The 25,564-nt window shown below is 34.7% G+C and overlaps 2 protein-coding genes across 2 annotated transcripts; both read right to left on the reverse strand.

The window, feature by feature from the left end:
- Positions 1–129: 129 nt before the first annotated feature.
- LOC125833132 (uncharacterized) lies at positions 130–5,448 on the reverse strand. The gene is made up of 5 exons (XM_049512278.1): positions 5,142–5,448; positions 4,977–5,029; positions 4,606–4,767; positions 867–968; positions 130–346 (listed from the first exon to the last, which is right to left on the reverse strand). The coding sequence occupies exons 1-5, from the start codon at positions 5,350–5,352 to the stop codon at positions 212–214; spliced, it is 663 nt and encodes a 220-aa protein (XP_049368235.1). The 5' UTR covers positions 5,353–5,448; the 3' UTR covers positions 130–211.
- A 14,752-nt stretch (positions 5,449–20,200) lies between these two features.
- LOC125833169 (hydroxyproline O-galactosyltransferase HPGT1) lies at positions 20,201–25,275 on the reverse strand. Its single transcript, XM_049512311.1, has 12 exons — positions 24,990–25,275; positions 24,836–24,899; positions 23,770–23,819; positions 23,503–23,693; positions 22,855–22,912; positions 22,707–22,779; positions 22,145–22,268; positions 21,916–22,003; positions 21,731–21,781; positions 20,963–21,034; positions 20,770–20,882; positions 20,201–20,579 (listed from the first exon to the last, which is right to left on the reverse strand). The coding sequence occupies exons 1-12, from the start codon at positions 25,100–25,102 to the stop codon at positions 20,557–20,559; spliced, it is 1,020 nt and encodes a 339-aa protein (XP_049368268.1). The 5' UTR covers positions 25,103–25,275; the 3' UTR covers positions 20,201–20,556.
- Between the last annotated feature and the right edge of the window lie 289 nt (positions 25,276–25,564).

Below are 25,564 nucleotides of genomic sequence, written 5' to 3' on the forward strand. Positions count from 1 at the left end.
GAATAATCGCTACCAGCCAAATATGTTTTATCGCAATCTGTAGCTATCAGTAACACCAGACATCACTTATTTAAAAGTTAATAATAGGGCTTATCAGAAAATATCTCATCTGCACACAAGTAAATGGCTAAACATACATTTACAATGGAATTATAAGGTTTGAATTATAATGTATTGACACATTCATTACATTACATGCTCAATAAAATTATTATGATGAATTGCCAAGCAATTGAGCTGCTGCCTTATCTTTATCGTTGTCATTCATCAGTAAAGCATCTGCAACACTGTTAGATGAGAATCCCATCTCCTTCAAGAGAGTATATCCCTCCACAAATTCCTTGACCTGAAAGAAAGTTGTTGAAATTGTTTAGAAGAGCTAATGAATGGTCACATTTACTATAGAGACAAGTACTCCTTAATGCTATTGAACAAATTATTATATAACACTTCTCCACTTGACCGTGCTGCCATCTCGGCGACAAATTAAAATGTCATGATTTGCTTTTTAGTAACTAAAATTCAAAATTTGTAAACATTACTGTAAATATTTCCAAAATGGTTTTATGATGCAGATAGTTGCATCATGTTGTACTTTCATGCACTTTCCAGATATGTGAACCCTATTTTCAAAGAAGAATCTAATCATTTACCGATTTCACTACAAAAATTAGTTAAGTTGATTCCTCAGTGAATAAAATTTGAAATTCGACCAAGGACAGGGGATCATAAGAAATGGAAATTCTTGTGGAGAAATGTCTTCACAAAAATTAATTTTAGGTAATTTTGGTAAATAACTAATTTGACAATGCTCATAGTGCCACATCCAAACATATATGTAAGAGAAGCATGTAAAGGATATATACCTTGATAGGATTATCTCCATAATTTGCAACTGCTATTGCCACAGCCTCTCTATTGAAACCAGATGTTGCGTATTTGTTCATCATAGGATCTCCAGTGTATCCCTACATTCAAGAAAGAAAAATATATATCCAAGTAAGAAAAGATTCATTCAAATTTCAACAAAAAGACCACAGATCAGAATCACATTGAGTTTCTTAACTGCAGAACATTCAATGTAGTCCACATTCCAAAACTTCCGGGAAAAATATTCTAAAAAAAAGCACATGATGCACTCTTGGGAACCAATGCTTAGTTATTTTTATATATATATCAAACATTTAAGGAAGCTAACTACCTTTGTCCATAGACTTGATATTTAATATCCTAAAAAATGTCATAAAATAAAGGGCACAGGGTCAAATATGCCCCTAAACTATTTGAAAAGGTCTAGTTATACTCTCTGTTTAAAGTTTGGCTCACTCATGCCCTCGCCGTCCAACTTTTCGTCTAAATATGCCCTTATGGGCGTTAGTTGGCCTGCTGGACATATCCAGTTCATTTTCCATTTCTTTAAATGCCACGTGGAATTGCCATGTCATTTTGACTTACTACATGACATTTATATGAAAATGAAAAGAGATCAATTATGCCCCTAAAAAATTCGAACCCATAAACACCTAATCCGACCCATAAATCAACCCCCTTTTTAAATAAACTACCCGACCCGTTTTCAACAATTTTGTTTAAATTTTTATTTTTTTCGGTAAATCCCGAAAATTAGTAATTGATTAATAAAAAATAGGAAAAATATGAAAAAAATATAAAATTAATGCAAAAAATTCACAAATAAATATTGTAAACTTAAATTCAACAATTTCAACAAATTTTTTAAAGTTTTTTTTTTCCGGTAAATCCCAAAAATAAGTAATTGATTAATAAAAAATATGAAAAAAAATATAAAATTAACGCCAAAAAATCACAAATAAATACTGTAACCTTAAATTCAAAAATTTCAAGTAACCTTCCTCCCTAATTGCTTGTTTTTCTCTCAAACACCAAATCTCTCCTGCATAACTAAATCCTAATAGCAACTTTTTGCTTTGAATATTACTCATGATTGTGAGTCATCTAGCTATGAAGAGTCAGCTCTTGATCCTGCTTGGCAAACAACCCTGACTCAGAAATTTGCTGCTTTGCATGACAATAATACTTGGTCCATCATACCTTTACCTATTGGTAAGAAAGCAATTGGTTGTAGGTGGATGTATAAGATAATTCAAGTTGATGGAAGTGTGGAAAGATACAAAGCCATGTTAGTAGTGAAAGGGTACACTCAACATCATGACATAGACTACACAGAGACCTTCTCCCAATTGTTAAAATGACAACTGTGAGGGCATTGATTGCCATTGCTGCAAAGAAACAGTGGGATATATACCAACTTGATGTAAATAGTGCATTTCTCAATGGGGAATCTTAGTAACTCAGTTGGTTGACTACCTGAACTTTCACCTTGTTGGTGAGGGTTTGATTCCCCACATTGTAATCCCCTCTCCATTTCCCCTTCCCCTACCCCCAATTTTATTTTATTTTAAAAAAAAATTATTTAGCTTTTGAAAAATAATCCTTCTAAAAAAAAAAGCTTTTGAAAAATAACTTCGGTTACCCCCAAACACCAAACACCCTAGTTTTTAAAAATAAGCATAGTTGGCCTCCCAAAAGCTTGGTCAAATAGACTATAAGTTATTACAACCAAACAACGGATAAAGTTATACCAAATTATATATTTTTGTAAAACTAAAGTTATACCAAATTATATACATGATTATTTGAATCCACTGTTTGGTTGTAATTGGAATCATGTATAACTTATAGCATGTTTGACCAAGCTTTTGGGAAGCCAAAAGTGTTTATTTTTAAAAAGTGATTGGCCAAGCTTTTGGCAGTAGCAAAAGTTATTTTTCAAAAGCTAAAGAAATAATTTTTCCCCAAAAATACCCTGTACATCACACCAAACAATCCCTAAGAGTTTGATGGATTGCTGACAAAGTTTGATGCATAAAACCTAAAATAAATCTAGAGAACCATTCTCATATGCTATTTTCTGGATTATATGGCTAGAAAGAAATAAGGCTTGCTCTAAAGGAAAAAGGACCGGATATTTTAAAATAAAGATTTCTTGTTTGCATAACTTATATTTTTGGTGTAATAGTAGTATGTTAGATAACCTGGATACATGGATATCTTAAGGGATTACTTGATGTGTTGACGTTTTTTATGTTGTTGGTTTATGTATTTTTTTGTACCATCTTAGTAGTTTATTGGTACCATCCTAATTAGTTGCTAATGTTCTCTTCACTGCTTTCTTCTTCTCTTTTTTACTTGGATTTGTTGCACTTGAGCCGAGAGTCTTTCAGAAACAATCTCTCTACCTCCACGAGGTAGGGGTAAGGTTAGTGTACACTCTGCCCTCCCCAGACCCCACTTGTGAGATTTCACAGGGTATGTTGTTGTTATCTTGGTAGTTTATTGATAAAATTTGACCTTATGCAAATTTGGTTGGAGGGATTCAGCTTGAGGATGAAATGTTGTCTACATGTATCATATTAGCAACTTCTGTGTCATTATCCCCAAGCTTATTGTGGTTAACAGGAACATGATGTTAAGGAAACGATCCTTTACCGGTAGGGTTGCTTATTAACATCACTTCAAACATCTAGAAGTTCAATCCAGAGAAAGAGCCTGAACAGATATTAAACTCACGCCACATTTGTTATTGACTATAGAAAAAAGTGATTGAACTGAATGACTGGCAGTGAGCTGCATCTCAAACTCTTCAGTTTCACTTTATTTTTTTTATAAGAAAACCCTAAATTCTTCAGGTCCATTGCAGACTAGGAATCTTTAAAGGCAAGTGTTGGAAGTAATCTCCTACACATTACACAAAATTAAGTGAGTTCCATCTCAATGCTCAAACTACTTTACAGATTTGACCACTCATGCCATATGCCATAATACAGGTGTCCCAGGTCCACAGCTCGTCTATTTCTTTTGCTTGTTGATGAGCTAATTCTCAACGATTTAAGACTGTTGAAGAAAATACATAGCAATAGAGATCTTCCGATTAACATCTTAGTCTTCATGACCCAATCACCATCCTAGCTGGTTAAAAAAAAAGGTTTATGGGTAGAAACCAAACTAGTACTCTCTGATTTTCAATTTACACAACTCTCTTTTCATTTTTGCAAGTTCCAAAATGATTATCGTTCCATGTCTATCCAACTTCCAACAATGCACATCCATTAAACTATACAGATTTTAAATTTTGATGTGATGTTTCTCTCTCAAATGAACTTATCCTATTGTTTATCATTATTTCTTCCACTACCACTACTAATATACATAAGTCAAAATGAATTATCTTAAACACCATGCTCAGTCAAGTACCATCATATAAATTGAAATGGAGGGAGCACTTCAGCTAACAATCAACTACACCTCAATTCTAAACTGCGGGTGGGGAGCCATTTTGCTCTACTCAAGGGTCAAACAAGTGTGGTCCTAGGTGGGTGCATTCCAACAAATTCAGTATTCAAATGATTTATTATATTTAGACATTCTTATTTTATGCTGCGGAATAACCTACACTAATTCTCCATATTTATTCAGATACTGGACATGCTACGCTTTGAGAAACTCATGTAAATAGATTTTACATTTTAGTAGGGCAGTTAACAAGATAACAAAAAATGTAAGTACCATGTTAGTTTGTTCTGGCATTCTAGGTGGAAGATTTTCCAGCCCTAGCCTGCTCCAGTTCTGGCTTTCCTTTTCTGCTTCAGCCAAAATCTTTTTCTCAAGGTCAAAATCAAAGTTGAATGTGCTTCGGGGAATTTCTCCCACTTGTGTTGACAATTGAGGCTGCAATAAACCAAAAAGAACCTATTGTTCACACAAAAGCTTTAAGCTATGCAACTGATACAATACTAAACAATACACAAAAGAAATATTCGACGAAAGCAAAAATAGAATTGGAGACAGAATTCCTAATTTAAATCTAATTGATTTGTTCATTTTATGGATCCAGTTGTCATTTCTTAAGTTGATGAGCAGAGTTATAGGTTTCGTACCGGAGGTGTAATCCGATATTCGGGTTTAATAGCAACTCTGATGCCAATTCCAGCTGCAAAAGTGGAATTCAACAGGTAAGAGATCAAAATTACACTAGTTGAAAAATTGAAATCCGAACTTATAACCTACAGGTGACATAAATAAGAGATGGATGAAATACATACTGTTTGAAGACGGAGGAGGCGTGTGATGGAAAGGAGGGTTCCGGCCGCCGGAGTGTTGACCAGGCCTAGGATAGAGTCCGGGAGCTTGTCCGTACATTGGATGTGGCTGTGGGTTCGGATGTGGATGTGGAGCTCCGGTAGCTGCCCTGCCGTACATCGGCGATTGTGTATCGTAAGGAGGTCCTGTTCTGTTCCTGAAATCGTATTCCATGGCGTTCACTGATTCCGATCAGAAAAGCAGCAGAGCTTGGAAGAGAAGGAAAATGAAACCGATGCCAGAGGAATCTACTGGAACTCGGAGGTTTGATTTCCGGGCTTAACTTGCGGAATGCGGACCTATATCTAAAGGTGGGATTTGCTAATCTATCTTAATTTAGCTCGAGATGTGTTATTACATTTAGGAAAGGGATAGTTTCAACTTTCATAAATATACAATAAAGTAAGTTTAGTAAAAAAATAATAATATATTGACTATTTATTATGGTATATTCAAAAAGTTGAATATAATTTACTTATACTCGAGTTATACGTTGACTATATATTATGATACATTTACTATAAATAAAGTATACACTAATCATTTAATTCTGACAAATTCAAAATTTCCTTTAAACAGTCTATAATTTTAGATATGAAATACTCTCGATGTTTTTTTAGTTTATAACTTGCTCAAAACGATTCACGTTTGTAGTATATTGAGATTTGAGAAGAAAAAGAAGAAGAGGAAGGGAGAGGGAGATAGAAGAGGGGGAGGACGAAGAAGAGGAATAGGAGGACGAAGAGGAAGAATAAGAAGGAAGAAGACGCAGAAGAAGTAGAAGAAGAAAGAAAGTTATGCGGCCATTCTTGTGGGAAAAAATATGTCCGAATGGTCATTTTGTTGGAATTCTTCTCAGACGACGACTCTACACTTTTCTAATGGCTACTAGTTAAACATGGAAGTAGCTACAAATGAAAGAATCTACAAATGATATTTTGGACTTAGGTTATGCAATCATTGGGCCTCAGATTTGGGCCTCAGATGTTTGATTGGATCTATTTTAAACGACTGGGCTTTAGCATATACACTATTTTCTAGAACTTAATTAAGACATTTTTTATTATATATTTTCTATATTTATCTCTTAGTTTGATATAGATAGACCATTTAGAAATAGCCAGTTGTGCAGTTAGTTAGCAAGATACTTGTATAAATATAGGTAAATTGTACAGAGCATATCATCAATTCAAAGAAAAATTTCCAATATAGTCTTCTATTTTGACATGGTATCAGAGCAAGCGTAATAGCTCTTCAGGTTTTCTTCTTTCCTTCACGTTTCAGTTTCTGCTTTCTTGTTTGCTTTTTTTTCCTCATAGGGGATAGGGCTGGGCGTTCAGTCGGTTCGGTTTGGTTTGTAAATTTCGATTCGATTTTTTCAGTTTGGCAAAATATGAAATCAAACCAAACTGAAATAAATTCGATTTGGTTCGGTTATTACAATTTCGGTTCGATTTATTTCGATTTAATCAAATTTAATTAACGCGGTTTGTGGGCTGTGGCATCTGGATTATTTTCTGTTGGTTTGATTATAAACTGATCAAAATTTGACTTTCTTAGCCTTAATTTGTTTCACCAAGTCTCAACTTTCAACCATTCAAGTTATTTCATGGCAGTTAAACAAATGCAATGAGCTCCCAGAGGATACCATATTCAAGAGTCAACACCCATAAATCAACAAGTGCAGGACAATGGACACCCTTCTTTATAAGCACGTCACAACTCACAAGCCTTTTACTTGAAACTTACCATATCATTGACTAAAATATCTAAACAAAACAGATAATTCTTGTCCAGCAGGCAACAACATTAACAAACTAGTCGAAAATAAGAAATAAAAGACTATTAAGAGTCAAGCCAACAACACTAGAAAATTCAACAAACTTGTGCCCAACCCTAAAATAGAGTTAGTTACAAACTAAAGTGAAAAGTCTAGCTGTCAGTAGACAACATTGCAATTTGCAGCAAGCCAGTAACCAAAACATTAAAAAACCAACAAAACATTGTTGCAACTTGCAACCTCCAGACTCCAGTGCAATAGCTCCCAAGTTCCAACAAATAGCAATCAAGAAAATAACAAAACATTAATGTGCCTGCGAGAAAATAGAACTCTTTAGACTAATGATCTACATTTCATAATAAAATATATAAAACTATCGAGCAAGTTATGTAAATAAGTTCTTTACTTACCCGTTACCACGCATCACTAGTTGATAGTTGAACTTACAAGTTGCAACTATATATCAATGATACTAGATTCAGTCCCACTACAAGCAAAATCTAAAAAAATATGAAAAATTTGTTAGTTGTTAAGAAACACAAGTAAGAAAATTATTTTCAATATAATTAATACAAATACCAAAATCTTATCAAGTTCAAGTTGCTCAAGATACTCTAAATCTTCCTCAATATTGATTGGAAAAGGCTCACTTCTAAGCCAATCTTGAACACAAATAAGATATTGCACAAGTTTAGGAGTTAATGAACTCTTAAAGGGATCAATAACACGACCTCATGTGCTGAATGCACATTCTGATGCGACACTTGAAATAGAAATGGCTAACATATCACGAACCATCTCCGCAAGAATAGGAAATCTCGGCTCATTTACTTTTCACCACATTAATATATCAAAGCCATCACTATCTGGTTCAATATCTTCAGCAAGATATCTTTCCAATTTTGATTTACTACCTGAACTTCCACTAACTTCTTTATGCTTCTCAAATTGTTGTTTCGTTCTCATTCTTTCTCTATTTACAAAGTTGCCAGAACCACTCACACTAGATATACTTGATGAGTTTTCATATGAAGTGGGTGAACATGATACATGCAAAGAGCTTTTTGAGGATTTCTCAACATAATAATCAGACAATTTGTTCATGTATTTTTTCACTTTTGAACATAGCTTGTCCCCAACTTCTTTTCCAAGCATATCCACAATTGCAAATGAAACATAATAAGCTTGTTTCGGGGATCCAACACGGATGAAATAAAGATCATCTTGTTCATTTTATGTGGTTCACCCCAATACTTTTTGAACTTTTCCTTTATACTTTTTGTCATTTCTTTCAAATTACCATCTTCATTTTCCATCATCTCTTTCAAAATAAGATTAAGTTCAGCAATTTCAACAAAGTGTGTATTGCTAGTGACATAATTAGAACCAGAGACCTTCAAAGTAAGTACATAAAAAGTAAGTTTCAAGAAATTTCACCATTCACCTCACATTTTTCCAGTCAACACTTGTAAGAATATCTGCACTGGTTCCATCTTTTGCACTAGTTCCATCTTCACCTTCAGAAGAATCAGAACCAAAGGTACGAAAATGATTCAAATATCCAATGTCATAAAAATTATATCTTTCAAATGCAAGCTCAAAATGTTGTGCTACATCAAGCATCGAATATGTAGAGTTCCACCTAGTAGGAACATCTAAATATAATGATTTCTTATAAGTTATCAATTGAGATTCACAACATTCTTTGAACTTTCGAATTCTTGCGGGAGATTGTTTAATGTATTTTACGAGCTTGTATCACTAGCTTGACAGACTTACCAATTTTCTTCAACCCATCTTGCACAATAAGATTAAGGATATATGTCATACACCTCACATGAAGATGGTCACCATCCATAATGTTAGTTCCCCAATTAGTCAATTGTTTAGACATTTCTTTCAAGTAACATTATTAGAACTAGCATTATCAACTGTAATAGTAAACACATTATCCAAACCCCATTCAAGCAAACAATTAGTAATGCAAGCCGTTATATCCCCGCCCTTATGACTAGAAATAAGACAAAAATTTATTATTCTTTTATACAAAGTCCAATTTCTATCTATAAAGTGGGATGTCAGACACATGTAGTTGATTTTTTGTATAGATGTCCAAGTATCTGTCGTAAGACAAACTCTTGGACGTGCTTCTTTTTGAAAACCTTCTTCAAAAATTATCTTTTTTCGAGGTATAGTTCATAACAATCTCTCGTCATGGTTCTACGAGAAGGAATATGAAATTGTGGCACTGTAACTCTCATGAAGTTTTTAAGACCCTCTTTTTCAACAAAACTAAACGGCAGCTCGTCAACAATTATCATTTTGACTAAATCTCTCTTACTTTGTGTTTGGTCAAATTTCCAAGTGCTAATCACCCCTTCCTTTGCTCCCATTGAAGATGGTAGAAAATTAATTAGAATTTGACTTTTATCTACGGTGTCACGGGGAAATTTAGGACATATTCTCATATGAGTATTCATGACGACGTACCATTACTTGATGTAGAAGTTGCATAAGGTTTCGCACAATACTTGCATTTGGCTTTCTTAGCTCCACTTTCATCAGTGAACTTGTCAAAATGCTTTCAACAAGTAGCTCTAGGTTCTATGAGTTTTCTTTTCTTTGAAGTATCAACATCAACTTCAACCTCATTGGAAGATGAGGTGTTAGGTATGCTCTCATTTGAAGCTCCACTTTCAGTTACCTTACCTTCAATTTGTGTCATCTGTAAAAAAATGAAACAAACAAGAAGAACAACAATCAGAATTTAGAAAGACAGATACACAATACATTACAGTTCACAAATGACACAGATTATCACATAGTTATATTACTTCATACTTGCATAGTTGCATTCAATGATTAAAAAAACAATAGAGGACTCACAATTTACAGCAATAGAATTCATAAATCATACATGTACTAACACATCCTAATTCCTATGTCTAAAAACGTTCTGTGTATTTTAACTAATTATGCTAACCGACTCACTGTTCAGTCCCCAACTAACACACACTTAAACAGAATAGACAGAAGTAGAACTTACATGGTAGAGGATTAGAAATACTTTCATAATCAGTCCTAACTCATCTCGTATTTGAAATTGAATATAACATATATAAAGATTTCTAGATGAAGTTAAGACTTAAGACGATATATATAAACATATCCACTGAGCATTGACCTTCGACTTTCGAGTCGCGAGCAGTGCATTGAGCAGTAACGGGTTACACTTGCGACTATGCGACTTGCGAGCAGTCGAGCACTCAACGAGAAGCCAGGAGCAATGAACGACGAGCTGAGACTGAGAGATAAGAGATGGGAGTTGAGAGACAAGTTGCGAGCATGCGACATAAGTCGTAACTGAGACGAGAGTTGAGAGATGAGAGTTAACTGTTGAGAGACGAAAGTTGAGAGATGAGAGACGACTTACGACTTACGACAAGTGACGAGAGTTGAGAAATGAGAGATGAAGGTTGTAGCGTATTTTGAGAGATGAAAGATGACTGATGTTAGGAAAATCAGTTTAGGAATTTTTGAATATTGATTGTAATTTGATGTTAAGGTTGTGGGCTATTAGCTATGATTAGGCCGACTGGGCTGGGCATGAGCTAAAAGTTAATTAAGATTTAAGGGGGGTAAAGAATAACATAAATAATTTCGATCTTTTGGTTAACCAAATTTTTTAAGCTAAAGACCGAAAATTGAATCAAAAAACTGAAATATTGAAAATCAAAATCGAAACCGATCGAAATAACCGAAAAATGGAAACTGAAATTTAAAAAAAATTGGTTCAGTTGGTTTTGACCATATTATTCCCAGCCATAATGGGGAATGCTCAAATATCTTCTGGTAGCGTTGCTGAAAAGAGTGATGGGATTTCTGCAACTAATGCAGTAGATCCCTCACATGTTTTCTACATCCATCCCACAAACTCTCCTGGGATGAACTTGGTTTTCACCATCTTTGATGGTAGAAGTATGGTAGGCGGAGAAGAGGTGTTATCATTGCTCTATCAACCAAGAACAAACTAGGATTCATTGATGGATCCCTAGATGTTCCTACTAATATAAATTTTCAGAAAGCTTGGTCAAGATGCAATGATATGGTGATATCTTGGCTGCTGAATTCTCTTTCAAAAGAGATTGTTGAATCTGTTTTGTACTACAAAAGTGCAAAAGTCTTGTGGTCTGACCTGGAAGACAGATTTGTTTAGGCTAGTGGAGCAAAATTATTTCAATTACAGAAAGAGTCAAATGCTGTTGTACAAAGAAATTTTAGTATTTCTACTTATTTCACCAAGATGAAAAGTCTATGGGATGAGTTTGATGCTCTTAACACCTTTTCAGCTTGTTCTTGTGATTGTGTGTGTGGTGCTAAAGAAAAAATTGTCAAAGCCCATCAAGATGAAAGGCTACTTCAATTTCTCATGGGTCTTAATGACACCTCATTGGGGTTAGAAGTAACATTATGTTGTCTTCCCCTCTTCCTACCATTGGTCAAGCTTACTCTCTAGTAGTTCAAGATGAAAAGCAAAGAGAAATACATGTTGTTCCTAATTACCCAACAAAGTCTGCCTCTTTTCTTGTTGGAAATTCAGGAACTAGGAGGTTTGATGAATATAAACCTTAGCAAGGGAACTTTTCTAAGAAAAACAATCGCATGTGTAACTATTGCAAAAAGACTGGTCACACTATTGAACAGTGCTACAAGCTTAATGGTTTCCCTGCTGATTTTAAGTTCACAAAGAATAAAAAATATCAAAAAGGTCATGCTGCTAACAATGTTTTTAGTACATCTGAGACAAACAATCATGGTGTGGAAGGTTCTACAGATCAAACTTCACTCAGTCAAGAAAATGTGTCTCAACTCTTGCAACTATTACAGAAGATAAACCACCAAACTAGCAGTAATGGTGAAGGTTCTGCTAACATCTCTTGTGCAGGTATACCCAATTCTAATGTTTCTATGTTTAGAGTTGGCAATGTTTCATGGATTTTAGACATTGGAGCTTCTGAGCATATAACATCTAATAAAACTCTTTTCTCTAATCTCAGTCTTTTGCCTCAACCTATTATGGTTACTCTTCCTAATTCACATAGAGCCATTGTCACTCATTCAGGATCTGTGGAACTTTTACCTAAATTAATTCTTCACAATGTCCGTTATATTCAATCTTTCAAGTGCAATCTTCTATCCATTCATAAACTATGTAAACAGTTTTAGAAATATTTTTTGGTTACCCCTATCAAATATTTTATGTTGCAGGACCCTTCACTGAAGAGCCCCCTGGAGGTTGGTAAGGAACAAGGGGGTCTATATATTTCAAGTCTCCTCAACCAGCTGTTACTAAGAGCCAATCTGATCTCAGACATGGTGATCAAGATGATCTTCCCACAAAAAGCCTATCTAGTTCTATATCTAATAGTTCATGTTTTCCTAATTCTGCTACAAATGTCTTTACTTCATGCTCTAGTTTCTTTGATTCTAATTGTTTTATTTAAAAATGATCATTAGACTGGTTTAAGAGTCGCCACTTAATTTTAAAGTAAAATTAAGAAAACTGTTTTCAAAAGACTAAAACAGAAAATTTAATGAAAACTTAAAAAGGGTTCGGGGTTCTTATTAGCATTTCGGGAAGGGTTTGAAAGCACCCGAAATGCCCGCTAATACGCAATTATCCGATAATTAATTATTTGGCTAAAATAATTTAACTTAACTTAACTTGCAAAATTGAACTATTTTATAGTTAGGACTGTTTTAAAGGGGAAATATTTAAATATTATCTAAGTGAGCTATCTTGCAAAATTATTTCTTTAAATCTTGTTAAGAGATGACTGGTTTAGTTAATTTTTTAAAGCAAAATGGACATCTTTCGGGGATTTGAATTGTTGATCTTAAAATTAATGGCAAGTATTAACAAGTAAATAAACATGATAAAACAAAGAGCTAAGGAAAGAGATTTGGCCTAAATTTGGTTTTCCTGTCCGCCTGCGCCAGCATTTGGGCCTATTTTTTCATTTTGGGTCTTCGGCCCATTTGAGTCACCTGCACCTGTCCTATACTAACGTAAAGAAATATTTTTTCTTTGGGCCTTAGGCCTAATTTTTCACCTGTCCTAAATTCTAACAAAATAATAAACATAATGACTAAATAGGCTTAGGCCCAATAATAACAAAATACAATTTATCTTTTCAATTCTCCTCTGCTTTCACATTTTTTCAACTCCGGGACCTGTACGTCGATTTTCAATGGCCGGTTGACTCGATAAAGGAGTTTGTACCTTCATGGCTTTCCCGAAATGCAAAGGGGAGGCGATAGGAATTTATAATGAACTCGGACATATTTCACATGCGACAAAATAATGATAAAAATTAGTTTTGTAGAATAATAAAACAACAACATGTCTAAAACAGATCACACCAGTCCCATAAGCCAATATAAAGCAAATAATTCAATTGAACCCAAACAACATGGATCCAGTTAACGGGACATATATTCCAAAGACACTAAGTGCTCGAGTCATATTAATGATAGAATAATGACTATTCAAGCTACTACCTTGGCACTAAAAATAATCCACAACAACACATATTAACCAACTTATTTAGTGCACAGATATGCTAATAGAAGATGCTAACACCTAAAGCCAGTTATTTAGGTTCGATCACTTTACAAGGGGCATCATAGCTTAAAGGGAAAAAAAGGGTAATTAGGAGAGTACATCAACTATTTCACACGGCAAATTAACATAATGACTGTCAACAAATATATGAACAATAAATATATATTATTATTATTATTATTTTTACATATATGTATAAATCCCGCATACTTCCAGATAACAAAAATTTGGCAATCTTTTAGAATCCATATAAACCAAAATCTAACCCACTATGATTAAACAATTTGCCAACTATGTTTTAACATATTATTTTTTTTGTTAAGCTGCTAAACTAAACAATTATAAACAAACATACAAATCATGCCCCAGACAAATATTGACTCATTGATAAAAAAGACAAGCTGGAACTACTGTGAATTCAAAGAATGATGTAGGCTATCATACTTAAATGCGACACTAAGGAAATCTATCAATGAGTCGTGCTTATAAAAAAAATGGTTTCATCTTATAAATCCAAAACCAAATTAGCGGTGAGAAGAAGATGAAACACGTTGCCTCTTTCAAGACATGCCAAATCACAATAGATTACTTCGGACAGAAGCAAAACGAACCTTACAAAATTAAGAACGACAGACCATTTAATCATTTAAATGCTTTAAAGATATTCCGAGAACATCACTAGCTATAATCGAATGAACCTTCCTAAGATGCAGGAGACTAAGAATAGCGACGTATTTTTATTTAAACAAGTCCTTAAAAATGGAACAAGACAAGAGCAATATTTTGATCAAAGAAGGAAAGAATTTAGACACATTTGTCAAGCAAACCAAGTATCAGTGACCAAGATTCATAATAACAGAGAGAAAACAACAACAGACTATCAAAAACCATAACCTCTCTTGTTTATCACATTTCTATACGGATAACCAACATTAAGAGAAAACAGTTACAAAGAACAAATGAGCTATCAGCCTTAAAGAGTAACTAAGTTGATCGAAACTAAGCAACACAGTGAGTAAACGATTAAGAAAACCAATCCCAAAAGAAACAAGAGCCTGATCGAAGAAACAAACCAATGGAATATAGATGAAAGTAGAGATTACCTCTTGTTGTGCAGCGAAACAGGAGAGACAAGTAGAAAGGTAGCTTCCCACGACCTCAACGAGATTCCGACTCAAGCAACGATCAAGAAATTCGGGCAAAATATTGAACTCGAACACCAAAATCGATTGTTTCCTCTAACTTTTTGTAGTATATTTTTGTATGTAATTTAGCTATTTCATTTAAGCTACTCTCTTTGCCTTAGTTAAAAAAATTTCCAACCCCCCACTCCAATGGAAGAGAGGAGATGTATTTATAGGGGGAAATTAGGGTGAAAAACGAATAGAAACAAGGGTCAAAACAAAATTCTCCCTTGATTTCAAAATTCAAAAATCCTTTTCCAGGGAGCAGCTGGATTTGGCATGAGATTTTGTCCAAGATCCCAGAAAATTCGGACGAGGAGCATGGTGGGCGATTGTTGCAGAGAAAGTTGTGAGAGCTGCTGTTTGTTGACATTTCGGACTGCTATTGCTTTGACGTTTTTGGGTTTGCGTCTGGGGAATAGGAAGACGCTGGCAGGGGCTATTTTGGTACTGTATGGCTGTTGTTTATTGTATTATAATGTTGGAATTGGAAGGGAAAGGGGATGGGGTCGGTTGGTACTGCTGTCGTATTGTATGTGCATTGGGTTAGTGGTGTTGGGTCGGGTTATATGAGCTGGAATGGGTCAATTTTACTGTTGTGTGGGCCGGAATTAATTGGGATTAATTGGTTGGGTCGATTGGGGGGTTGATTTGGGCTGTGAATTGGATTGTTGTTGAGGTGTTGGGTTGATCATTGTTGAAGAATTAAGAGGAATAGGGCTGCCAATATGAGGAAAATAAATAGCCCAACCTCTTGGTCTTGCAATCAAGTACGAATTTCAAACGTAGCCGAATTGAATTAACATTTTAACCGAAATGAATTTAGTTGGTAATTCGGCTAAAACTAAATAAGACGAATCAATAAAATTAATTAGTGAGCTCCTTAATCTTAATGAAATAAAATAATTAACTTAACTATAAACTAAATAATTTAACAATTTAAACGACTGAATAACCAAATATTTAAAGAAAACTAAAATCCTTTTGAGACAATTTTCGAACATTCATAAAATATATTAATTAGATATATAATTATATAAATATCACATTTATTATTTTAAAATTTATTAAAATGACAAAACTACTTAAAATGACGTGAAAATTATTTTGAATTTTATAAAGCCAATTATTTCAAATCATTTAAAATTTAGGAAGCTCGATGATTAATTTATATTGTGGAAGTCCAAAATTGGGTGTCAACACGAATGTAAAAGAAAAGTTATGGCACTATAGATTAGGCCATATGCCTTTGAGTAATATGAAGAATGTTGTTCCAGCTTCTCTATCTTGTTCCAAATTTTCATCTCCTTGTATTATTTTTCCTATGGCAAGACAATCAAATTGCCTTTTCCTAAAAGTTGTCTCTCCACTAAATCAGTGTTCGAACTAATACATGTGGATACTTGGGGTCCTTACAACATTCCTACATATGATGGTTTTAAGCATTTTTTAACCATTGTTGATGATTTTAGTAGAGCAACATGGACTCATCTACTTAGTTCTAAATCCAATGTTTTTTCTATTCTTAAATCCTTTATTTCTATGGTTGAAAGACAATTTAACTCCCAAATCAAAATAATCAGAACAGACAATCCATTTGAATTAGGGGCTGGAAAACTGCATTATGATTTTTTTCTTTCCAAAGGGATAATTCACCAAACTACTTGTGTTTACACTCCACAACAAAATGGAATAGTGGAAAGGAAACACAAGCATTTGATTGAAACTTCAAGAGCCTTGTTATATCAATCTCATTTGCCCATCATTTATTGAGGAGAATGTTTATTAATTGCCACATATCTCATTAATAGGTTTCCTTCTTCTATATTAAATCACAAAACACCTTTTGAGATCCTCTTTAAAGATAAACCTCTTTATTCACATCTAAGATGTCTTGGTTGTTTATGCTTTGTTTCCACTACTTCTCCTCATAGAACAAAGTTTGATCCAAGAGCCTTGCCTTGTGTATTTTTAAGGTATCCTTATGGGAAAAAAGGGTACAAAGTCATGAACCTTAAAACAAAGAAATTTTTTGTTTCTAGAGATATTATTTTTTATGAAAAATATTTTCCTTTTTCATAGGATATGTCTCACATTTCTCATAGATTATTTCCAATTCCTCCCTCAGATATACATGTTTCTGATTTTCCTTTATTTACACTTGAACCTCACTCAACACTTTCCAGTGTTCCTGATATATTGCCTACTCCTCATTCTTCTCCCTCATCTGACTGTAATCCTATTTTTTCTCCTATCAGTCCATCTCCTGATCTTCCCCATCAAAATCATATTATTGATACTCTTGTTAGAAAGTCTTCTAGGAATACTAGGACTCCTTCTTATCTTATAGATTATATTTGTAATATTTTACAACTCACAGATGTCAGTTCTTCCTATTTTCTTAGTCTTATCACTCCTCCTTCCCTTTCATTCAATGTTTTATCCTCTTCTAATCAGGTTATGCTCAACTCTGTCTCTAATATCCATGAACCTGCTAGCTATGAACATGTCATACATGATCCTGCTTGGCATGAGGCTATGAATAAAGAACTTGTTGCCTTGGAACTGAACAATACTTGGGATGTTGTTTTTCTGCCTCATGGGAAAAATGCTTTGCCTTGCAAGTGGGTTTACAAAGTCAAACAACATTCACTTGGTAGCATTGAGAGATTTAAGGCCAGATTGGTGATTAGAAGTGATATACAAAAGGAAGGGTGGATTACAATGAAACTTTTCACTAGTGGTGAAAATGACCACTATTCGATGTTTTTTGGCTATTGCAGTAAAAAGATAATGGGGTTTATTTCAATTAGATGTGAACAATGCATTTCTACATGATGACCTAAATGTGGAAGTATACATGAAATTTCCTAGTGGTCTTTCTCCTCCTTCTCCTAATCATGTTTGTTTAATAAAAAAGTCTATTTGTGGCCTTAAATAGACATCTCGACAATGGTATTCAAAACTCACTGCAACACTCAATTTCAAGGGTTTTAGTCATTCTCTCAATGACTATTCTTTGTTTTTTAAGAAGTCTACTGATTCGATTTCTATAGTTGCAGTTTATGTCGATGACATTTTATTAACAGGAGATAATCCAGTCGAATTACATGAACTCAAGTTATTCTTGGATGCAGAATTTAAGATTAAGGACCTTGGAAATTTACACTTCTTCCTTGGTTTGGAAGTCATTCGAGAACCACATGGCCTGATTCTCAAAGGAAGTTCATTTTTGAATTATTGACAGAGTTCAATTGCTTGGACCTTACTCTTGTTTCTACACCTCTGGATTCTTCTGTGAAATTAAAGGCTAATGAAGGTACTCCCTTGAAGAATCCCACTCTATATCGACACTTACTGGGAAAACTAAATTACATGACTCACATGAGGGCCGGATCTCTCTTCCACTGTTCATCACCTTAGTCAGTATATGCAGGACCCTCGTATTCCTCATTTTAATGCGGCTTTACGAGTACTTCGCTATTTGCTCAAAGATCCAGGTCTTGGGATCTTTATGTCTAGTTCACCATCATTCCAGCTCCTTGCATTTTGCGATTCCGATTGGGGAACCTCCCCAGATTCACGGAAGTCCGTCAGTGGTTTCTAATATTTCTCTTGGATCTTCTCCTATTACATGGAAATCAAAAAAGCAAGCATCAGTATCACTTAGTTCAGTTGAAGCTGAATATAGGTCGATGAGGCGAGTCGTTGCCGAACTTACTTGGTTGGTACGTTTGTTCGAAGATCTAAATGTTCCGATCAGTTTGTCGGTTCCTCTTCATTCGGATAGTTCTGCTGCCATACACATTGCTAAAAATCCGTTCTTTCATGAATGAACAAAACACGTTGAAATCAACTGTTATTTCGTTCGTCAATAGTACCTCGCCGGACTTATTCACTCTCTCATGTTCGATCTTCTTCTCAGCTTGCAAATCTGTTTACCAAATCTCTCACCGGACCTACCTATCACTCTCTTCTTCACAAGTTGGGTGTCTCCTCCCCTCCAACTTGAAGGGGGTGTTGAAATTCTTCTCAGACGACGACTCTACACTCTTCTAATGGCTACTAGTTAAACATGGAAGTAGCTACAAATGAAAGAATCTACAAATGATATTCTGGACTTAGGTTATGCAACCATTGGGCCTCAGATGTTTGATTGGATTTGTTTTAAACGACTGGGCTTTAGCATATACACTCCTTTCTAGAACTTAATTAAGGCATTTTTTATTATATATTTTATGTATTTATCTCTTAGTTTGTTATAGATAGACCAATTAGAAATAGCCAGTTGTGCAGTTAGTTAGCAAGATACTTGTATAAATATAGATAAATTGTACAGAGCATATCATCAACTCAAAGAAAATTTTCCAATATAGTCTTCTATTTTGACACATTTCAGGTAATTTTTATAAAATGAGCTAAGAAAATAATAAGTAAAGTTTATAGGTTGACTTTTTGCATAATTTTTCCTTAAAAAAGAAGTTAATTTTCCTGAACTATTTAAACGAAATAGTTTTCCCCTTTGTTACATTTTTTACAAAAGATGTCCTTACAAATAATCAAGTAGTTGAGAAAATGTCCTAGTCGGCGTGGCTAACCAAATATGCTCCTACAAACGGTTGCTCAGTTTGAATGAGAAAAGGTCAATGAAAATATGAAATAGGACAATTTTATCATTAGTTCTCAATAGTCCATTCAAAAATTTAGAACCAATAAAATTGCCCCCCTACTCTTTTTTCAATAGATTATAAATTATCCATAACAATTTGCTTATTTTATTTGTTTGTAATAGCATAATGAGTGATGAGTCGGTATAATATTCTTGTTTAGTTCAACTTTTTTGGAATTTTTTTCCCTATTGTCAACTCAGAAAAGATATATATATATGATTTATCTATACCATAAATTAAATCGAATACCTAATATGAACACAAATTCGTGCTTAAATGAACTTAAACCATTTCAATACTTTCACTTTATTAACCTATTATAAGTAACGTTCTCTTTCAAAAGTCTCCATGTCAAGAAAAAAAAGTGTTTCTCTTTCTGTTCACACATGACAATGACCAAAAAGAAACTGTTTTCATATCTTTTTTTCCAGAAAAAACGTATGAAATATTATTGGTGCGAGTCAATTTTAGCAAAACCAAACTTCAATATAGGGTGAATGTGAGGACACTGATTTGTTAGCAAATAGTGTTAGCTCGTAGCCGCTTCATACTCACTATAAGCTATAGACAAGCACAATTTTATAAAATCGTTGACGATTCAGAAACAAGCAACTAAAAATGAAAAAAAGATATACATATAAAAGGTCATTTTCTTTGGCGAAATTCCATCTACATGAACTATTCAGTCTTCACTATAGGAAGTACATTATCCTAAAATTCACACATGTATCCCGTATCTCCCCCCACCCCCCCACCCCCCACCCCCTTTTGCTTCTCAAAGAATAAGCAATGAACATATCTTAATATGGTAAAATTAGTGTCTGACCCTGACAAGCCTAGGGGTTGGGGCTAAATGCCCCGACTTCCTAAAGAATGGATGCACATATATCAGATGTATTATGATTTATGGGTTATTTACATAGGAAAAGAATCCTCACAATTCTAGCAGCTCCGCGATCTACATATGTTTTCTGATTAAGGAATGAACTTCAGAAGAGCCCCTAACAGAGATGCGTTACCAAAAACCCACTGTCATGAAACAATGCTAACAATTGTGAAGCAAGGGAATCAACAAGCATGCCACTCTGAATATCTCTTGAACCTTTCAGTCAAGTTAAATCACACTCCTGAACAAATGGCTCCTGCAAAACACATCACAGGTTACATCAAGGAGTCCAGTGACTTGGTCCATGAAAAACAATTCATTCCACTTCCCGTGGTCCAGCAAACTCATAGATCAACAGTCAGTTAACTAATGGGATATTTCGTAGGAGATCATGAATTAATCCGTCCAAGAAGGTTGTGCTGGTATAAATAGAGATATAAAGAGACCTGATGACCAAGATGAACAGCAAAACTTCCTGTCATCTACATGTTTGACATCGGCACCAATAAACCAGGACCCAACACTGACATCATCATGTGCATAAGTACGGAGTAGGGATCTGCAATTCAAGTCGGGGCTTACTTTTCTTAATGTCAATCCACATTCCATAGTTCTTAATGCAATGGAATGAGAACTCACCTATTTATAGAAATGTATCGAGCCAATGCTTGGGATATTACAAACAGCTCTGTAGAAGCATGACGAAAGTACCTAAAAGAAAAGAAGCAATGTATGAACTTTGCCATTTTTTATAATAAATAAATAACGCATATTCCAACAAAACCGAATGTACTAGCAAAACATGAAACAGACAAAATACGTTGGTATAGAGAAGGGCAAAAAATTAGATTTGCATTATAGCAATTATGGTACTTGAAAGTTGGCTTCAGCTTCCAGGAAAGACCACGATTAAGCTCCTGAAGCTACGATTTTTGTGAATGGTTATCGGCCCATCAATGACTTTTTGCATTTTTTTTTCAAGTATGATTTTTATGCATCTTTATACATATAACCCCCCTTTCTATATATTTATTTTTGGGGTTTGGGAGGAAAGATGGCTTCCAAAGCTCTTATGAGAATCTCCAAATTTAGAGAAGACACAACTACTCATAAACTTTGTTAAACACAGGTGACTGGCAACTATGCTAATTGTGAAATGACGAAATGTGATTCTTGTTGATTTGAAAATTTTGGCCTCCCAAAAAGATCAGGTAACTGGAAAGGTCATATCTGCAGTCTAGCTCCATGTGAAACATGCAGCAGAGCAAGAGAAGTTCTAACAAAAAAGACATCAATCCTCTTTCAGTTATACTGAGCCTTCGTCGTATAAGGTAACAGAAAATAAATTAAAACTCGTGTAACACAGAGACAGGTAAATGCACTTCCTTAAGGACACCAGAGACTTACGTTTTTCCATCTCCAAATTTCCACCAATCTGGTTCATACCATTTGTGGCCCCTGTCAAATCAAACAAAGACTTGATCATATTCATAAAAGATGACCTCCTCAAGCATTTTCATGAAACTATTTCAGTTCCGATGAATATTATCAAGTCCTATTATCAATAAGTCAAGTTGTTCGGTGACACTCACTGTTCAGAGAAAACTTCGCCTGATTTCATGCACCCAATATATACACGAGGGTCACTCAAATACGACGCAAGTGTATTTCCCAAGGAATCTGCACAATCGTCACAGGTTATTGAATCTATATATTAACTTGTTGGCAGATGCCAAAAACAAGTAATTGCATTGGAATTGGAAAAAATCTTTAGTGGGTCACGGTAGTTAGCTAATAGTGCTTGTTTATCCTTGTACATACCAAGGTTTACAAAGACATTGTCATTGACTTTTGCATAATAATCGGCAGTCCAGCTGTCTGCTGCATGTGCAAAAAATAGCTTTGTTTTCTTGGAGAGTTCTTCCGGAGCCTCAACATGATTTTCCTGTCCAAACAAATGACATTATCAGCTAAATTTTACTGTGCTGGCTGAACTTTCTCAAGCTGGAAATACGAATTGGGGATTAAAAGCAAAATCTTTTGGTTCGGACTTGTGGAAAAAGCATGTGCAAATTAAGGGAAATAAAAGTTGCTTCATGCTAATGGGGCAAGGATGTTTTCTATTGTGGTTCACCTTCATATTTTTTGTGGTCCATATCATACCAGTTATAGCAGTCCTAGGGAATTCATGTTATCTATGTTGAACATTGATCTGTTCATATCTGAATTGAACAACTAAATCAAGGAGAATGAGTTCATCTCGAGAAAATCTTTGATGCTGCCCAGTATGTGATGAAAATATTTCATTCCAGTGGATGTATTAATTTAACAACTCATAAGACACAAGAATAAAAAATAATACAGTTTTAGTTTAACAACTCACTAGAATAAAAAAATCATTAGTTTGATTGTTTTCACTGTCAATGCTCCTGTCCAAGCTGTCTCCACGATTAGCACTGCAAATTGAGGTGCAAGCGAATGAAACCAATATGCAAATACTCACAACAATAGAAGTAACCATAAGAAAATACCTTCTGCCAATAACAAAACGTGCAACAATGCCCTTCTTTTCCTCCATTTTTTTCAAAGCTGCACTTGGATGTAGGCAAATATGTGAGAAGATGCTCATGGTTCTAAACCTCATGGGCAATGACTTGAAAATCTTCCATAAAATTTCTAATAATTACTCTTAAGTCAAACTAAAAGTGTTGAAATCATAAGATGAGTTCCCCACACAGAAACAAATTTCTTCCTCCATCATGAATCCAGTAACCCACCTCTCGTTCTATGTCATCTAAAAAAAGTTTCCATGTAACTTAAAAAAACAAGTTCTAGCTTGTTATATGATGAAACCATAAATAAGAAATTTAAAAAAAGAAAAAAGGGAAACTACACTGGTGTAGTTATCCACTTCTCAATTCGGCGTTTGATTATATTCTTGAAAATTTGGAAAGCCAATAGGAAATTCCACATCTCCCACCCACTTCTCCTCTCATGTAAAGATTAAACAAATGTCCATTTTCATTTATCCTATTTATAGCATTCCTAAGATAAGTTGTGGTATTCCATTCCTAGTGGAGGGGTAATAAGAACAATAATATGAGAATCCAGACAGACATTATGATCATGTGAAGAATGAAAAATAAATTATTAAAATGTCATAATAACTGATACTCTACCAGTTGACATCCATGCCTTCCTTATAGCATCTCTATCATTTTTGCGCCCAAAACTTGTGAAAATTCCTATTACTATTACTGGACCCTTTTCAGGAGTTTTCGACATATCTGATGATTGTTTGGAGATGAATCCTTCCTGTCTAGCAGCTGTCAGTTCCATTTCTAGGGCAGATAGTTTCTTCCTTTGCTCCCTAATAACCAAACATTCTTAATTAAACTAGTAATTTTTTATTATAAACACAAATTGAAAGGGGAAGATTTTTGAACCTGCACTCTATGATTTTTAATGTGTCTGCAACAGATATTGCAGAGTGTCCCTGGAAATTAATCAGAAATATTAATTTCCTCACAAAAATAATTAAAATTGAGCATTTGCTCAAGAATGGACGTCAATCTATGTAGGAGAACATTTACTGATTTCACCGCAATCCAAAGAAGAGGACTGCATATCTATTGCTAGATATTACTGCATAGAATGTCAAACCTAACACAGACGAAAAAAGGACTTTTCTTTGAATTTTACATTTGAAGTTTGAACGCTGATCACGTAGGCAGTAGGACAATAATGATACTTCTTTTCACAAGCCTCCCAGCGAATGCAGGTTAACTTTTCTTATGCAACCAAATTGAGATTACAACTCAAAGTTTACATCAAAATTGACGGTCTGCTCGAGAATGCAGGTTAACTGTTAGTAGTAGTACTGTCTTCATTGTCCAGAGAGGAAATCTGCATAGAGGTTGTTGTATATATTACTGCAGAAAATCCCAAACCTAATTAAAGCAGTGAAACTCTTTCTCTAAATTTTACATGTCGAACACAAATCACATTGGACAACAGTGATTTTTCAACACAAGCTTCCGACTAACCTACCATATGATACGTATCCGCTATAAATTCTTCTGATTTTCACAAACTCAACCGTGGATATGGTAGTTGATGCAACCACAAACATATATACTCAGCTTGAACCATATGAATAATTTAGATTCATTAACCTCACATAGGGAGTATTAGAATCTAAATTAATAATTTTACATATTAAATGACTACACATACAAAATTTAGCCCAAAGTTATTGGGTTCTACCGAACCCATACCTTATCTCCGGCTCCGCCCCCCTCATACTAAGTTTGCACTCACTGCTACAAACTAATAGCCATGGTTAAAGGTAATCCATACCGACTGAATTAAGATTCTGGATCGGCCAAGTGGATCCAAAATTAAAAACCGCTACATTGACAAACCATAACCGAAAAGGGATAAAATAATACAACTCAGATCAGTCCAAGCAAAAACCAAATCACTCAAAAGGAGAGACAAGATCATACATACCTGACCGGTTATTCTATCCAGCTCTTTCGTGAAGTAAACTCTGTTTTGTGCATCTTGCCACAACCTGTAGCATTAAAAAACGAAGTTAAACCAGATCACTTAGGAAAAACATTTTTAACAGTGTAACTCGCCGGAGTTAGAAAACGAAACTCACCGGCCGGCGACATAGAAGGAAGCCATGGCAGCAAACATAGCAAGCATGAGTGATGAAATTGGGGATCGCATCCCCATAGTTGAGAACCGGGCATTGGATCCCCGGCTCTGCATTTTTTTCTTCTTCTCAAATCTCAATCCAGGAATTCTGACTCAGTGCGATTCCAGTTGGCGTCACGGTGAAGGGAAGTTTTCAGTTCGGGTTTATGAATTTCAGAGCCAAATGGGACGTTATGTGGGAATTTAAGTGTAGGCGGGTCCCGTTCGGATCTATATTTCGTTTCTGGGTTGAAAGCTCCATTATTACGATTGCTGCAATGAAAAGAATTCCCTCTCATCTGAAATTATAAAGTCGTCTCGACAGTATAATTAATGTAAAATGTGTTTTGTTTCAACATCAACAACTATCAAGTTCTAAATAAGTTGGATTTGTTATAAATACAATATACTGTGGATATTCATTTTAAGTTTATTGAATAAGTTCGTATAAGCAAGATAACTTGGAAATAGATTACACAAGCACATAGTTTTTGCAACAACTTTAGTTTTTCTATAAATAGATGCTGAATTTGATTT

Source organism: Solanum verrucosum, unplaced genomic scaffold (assembly GCF_900185275.1).
Source record: "Solanum verrucosum unplaced genomic scaffold, falcon-dt-bn FXZP01000100.1, whole genome shotgun sequence".
Classification (NCBI taxonomy): domain Eukaryota; kingdom Viridiplantae; phylum Streptophyta; class Magnoliopsida; order Solanales; family Solanaceae; genus Solanum; species Solanum verrucosum.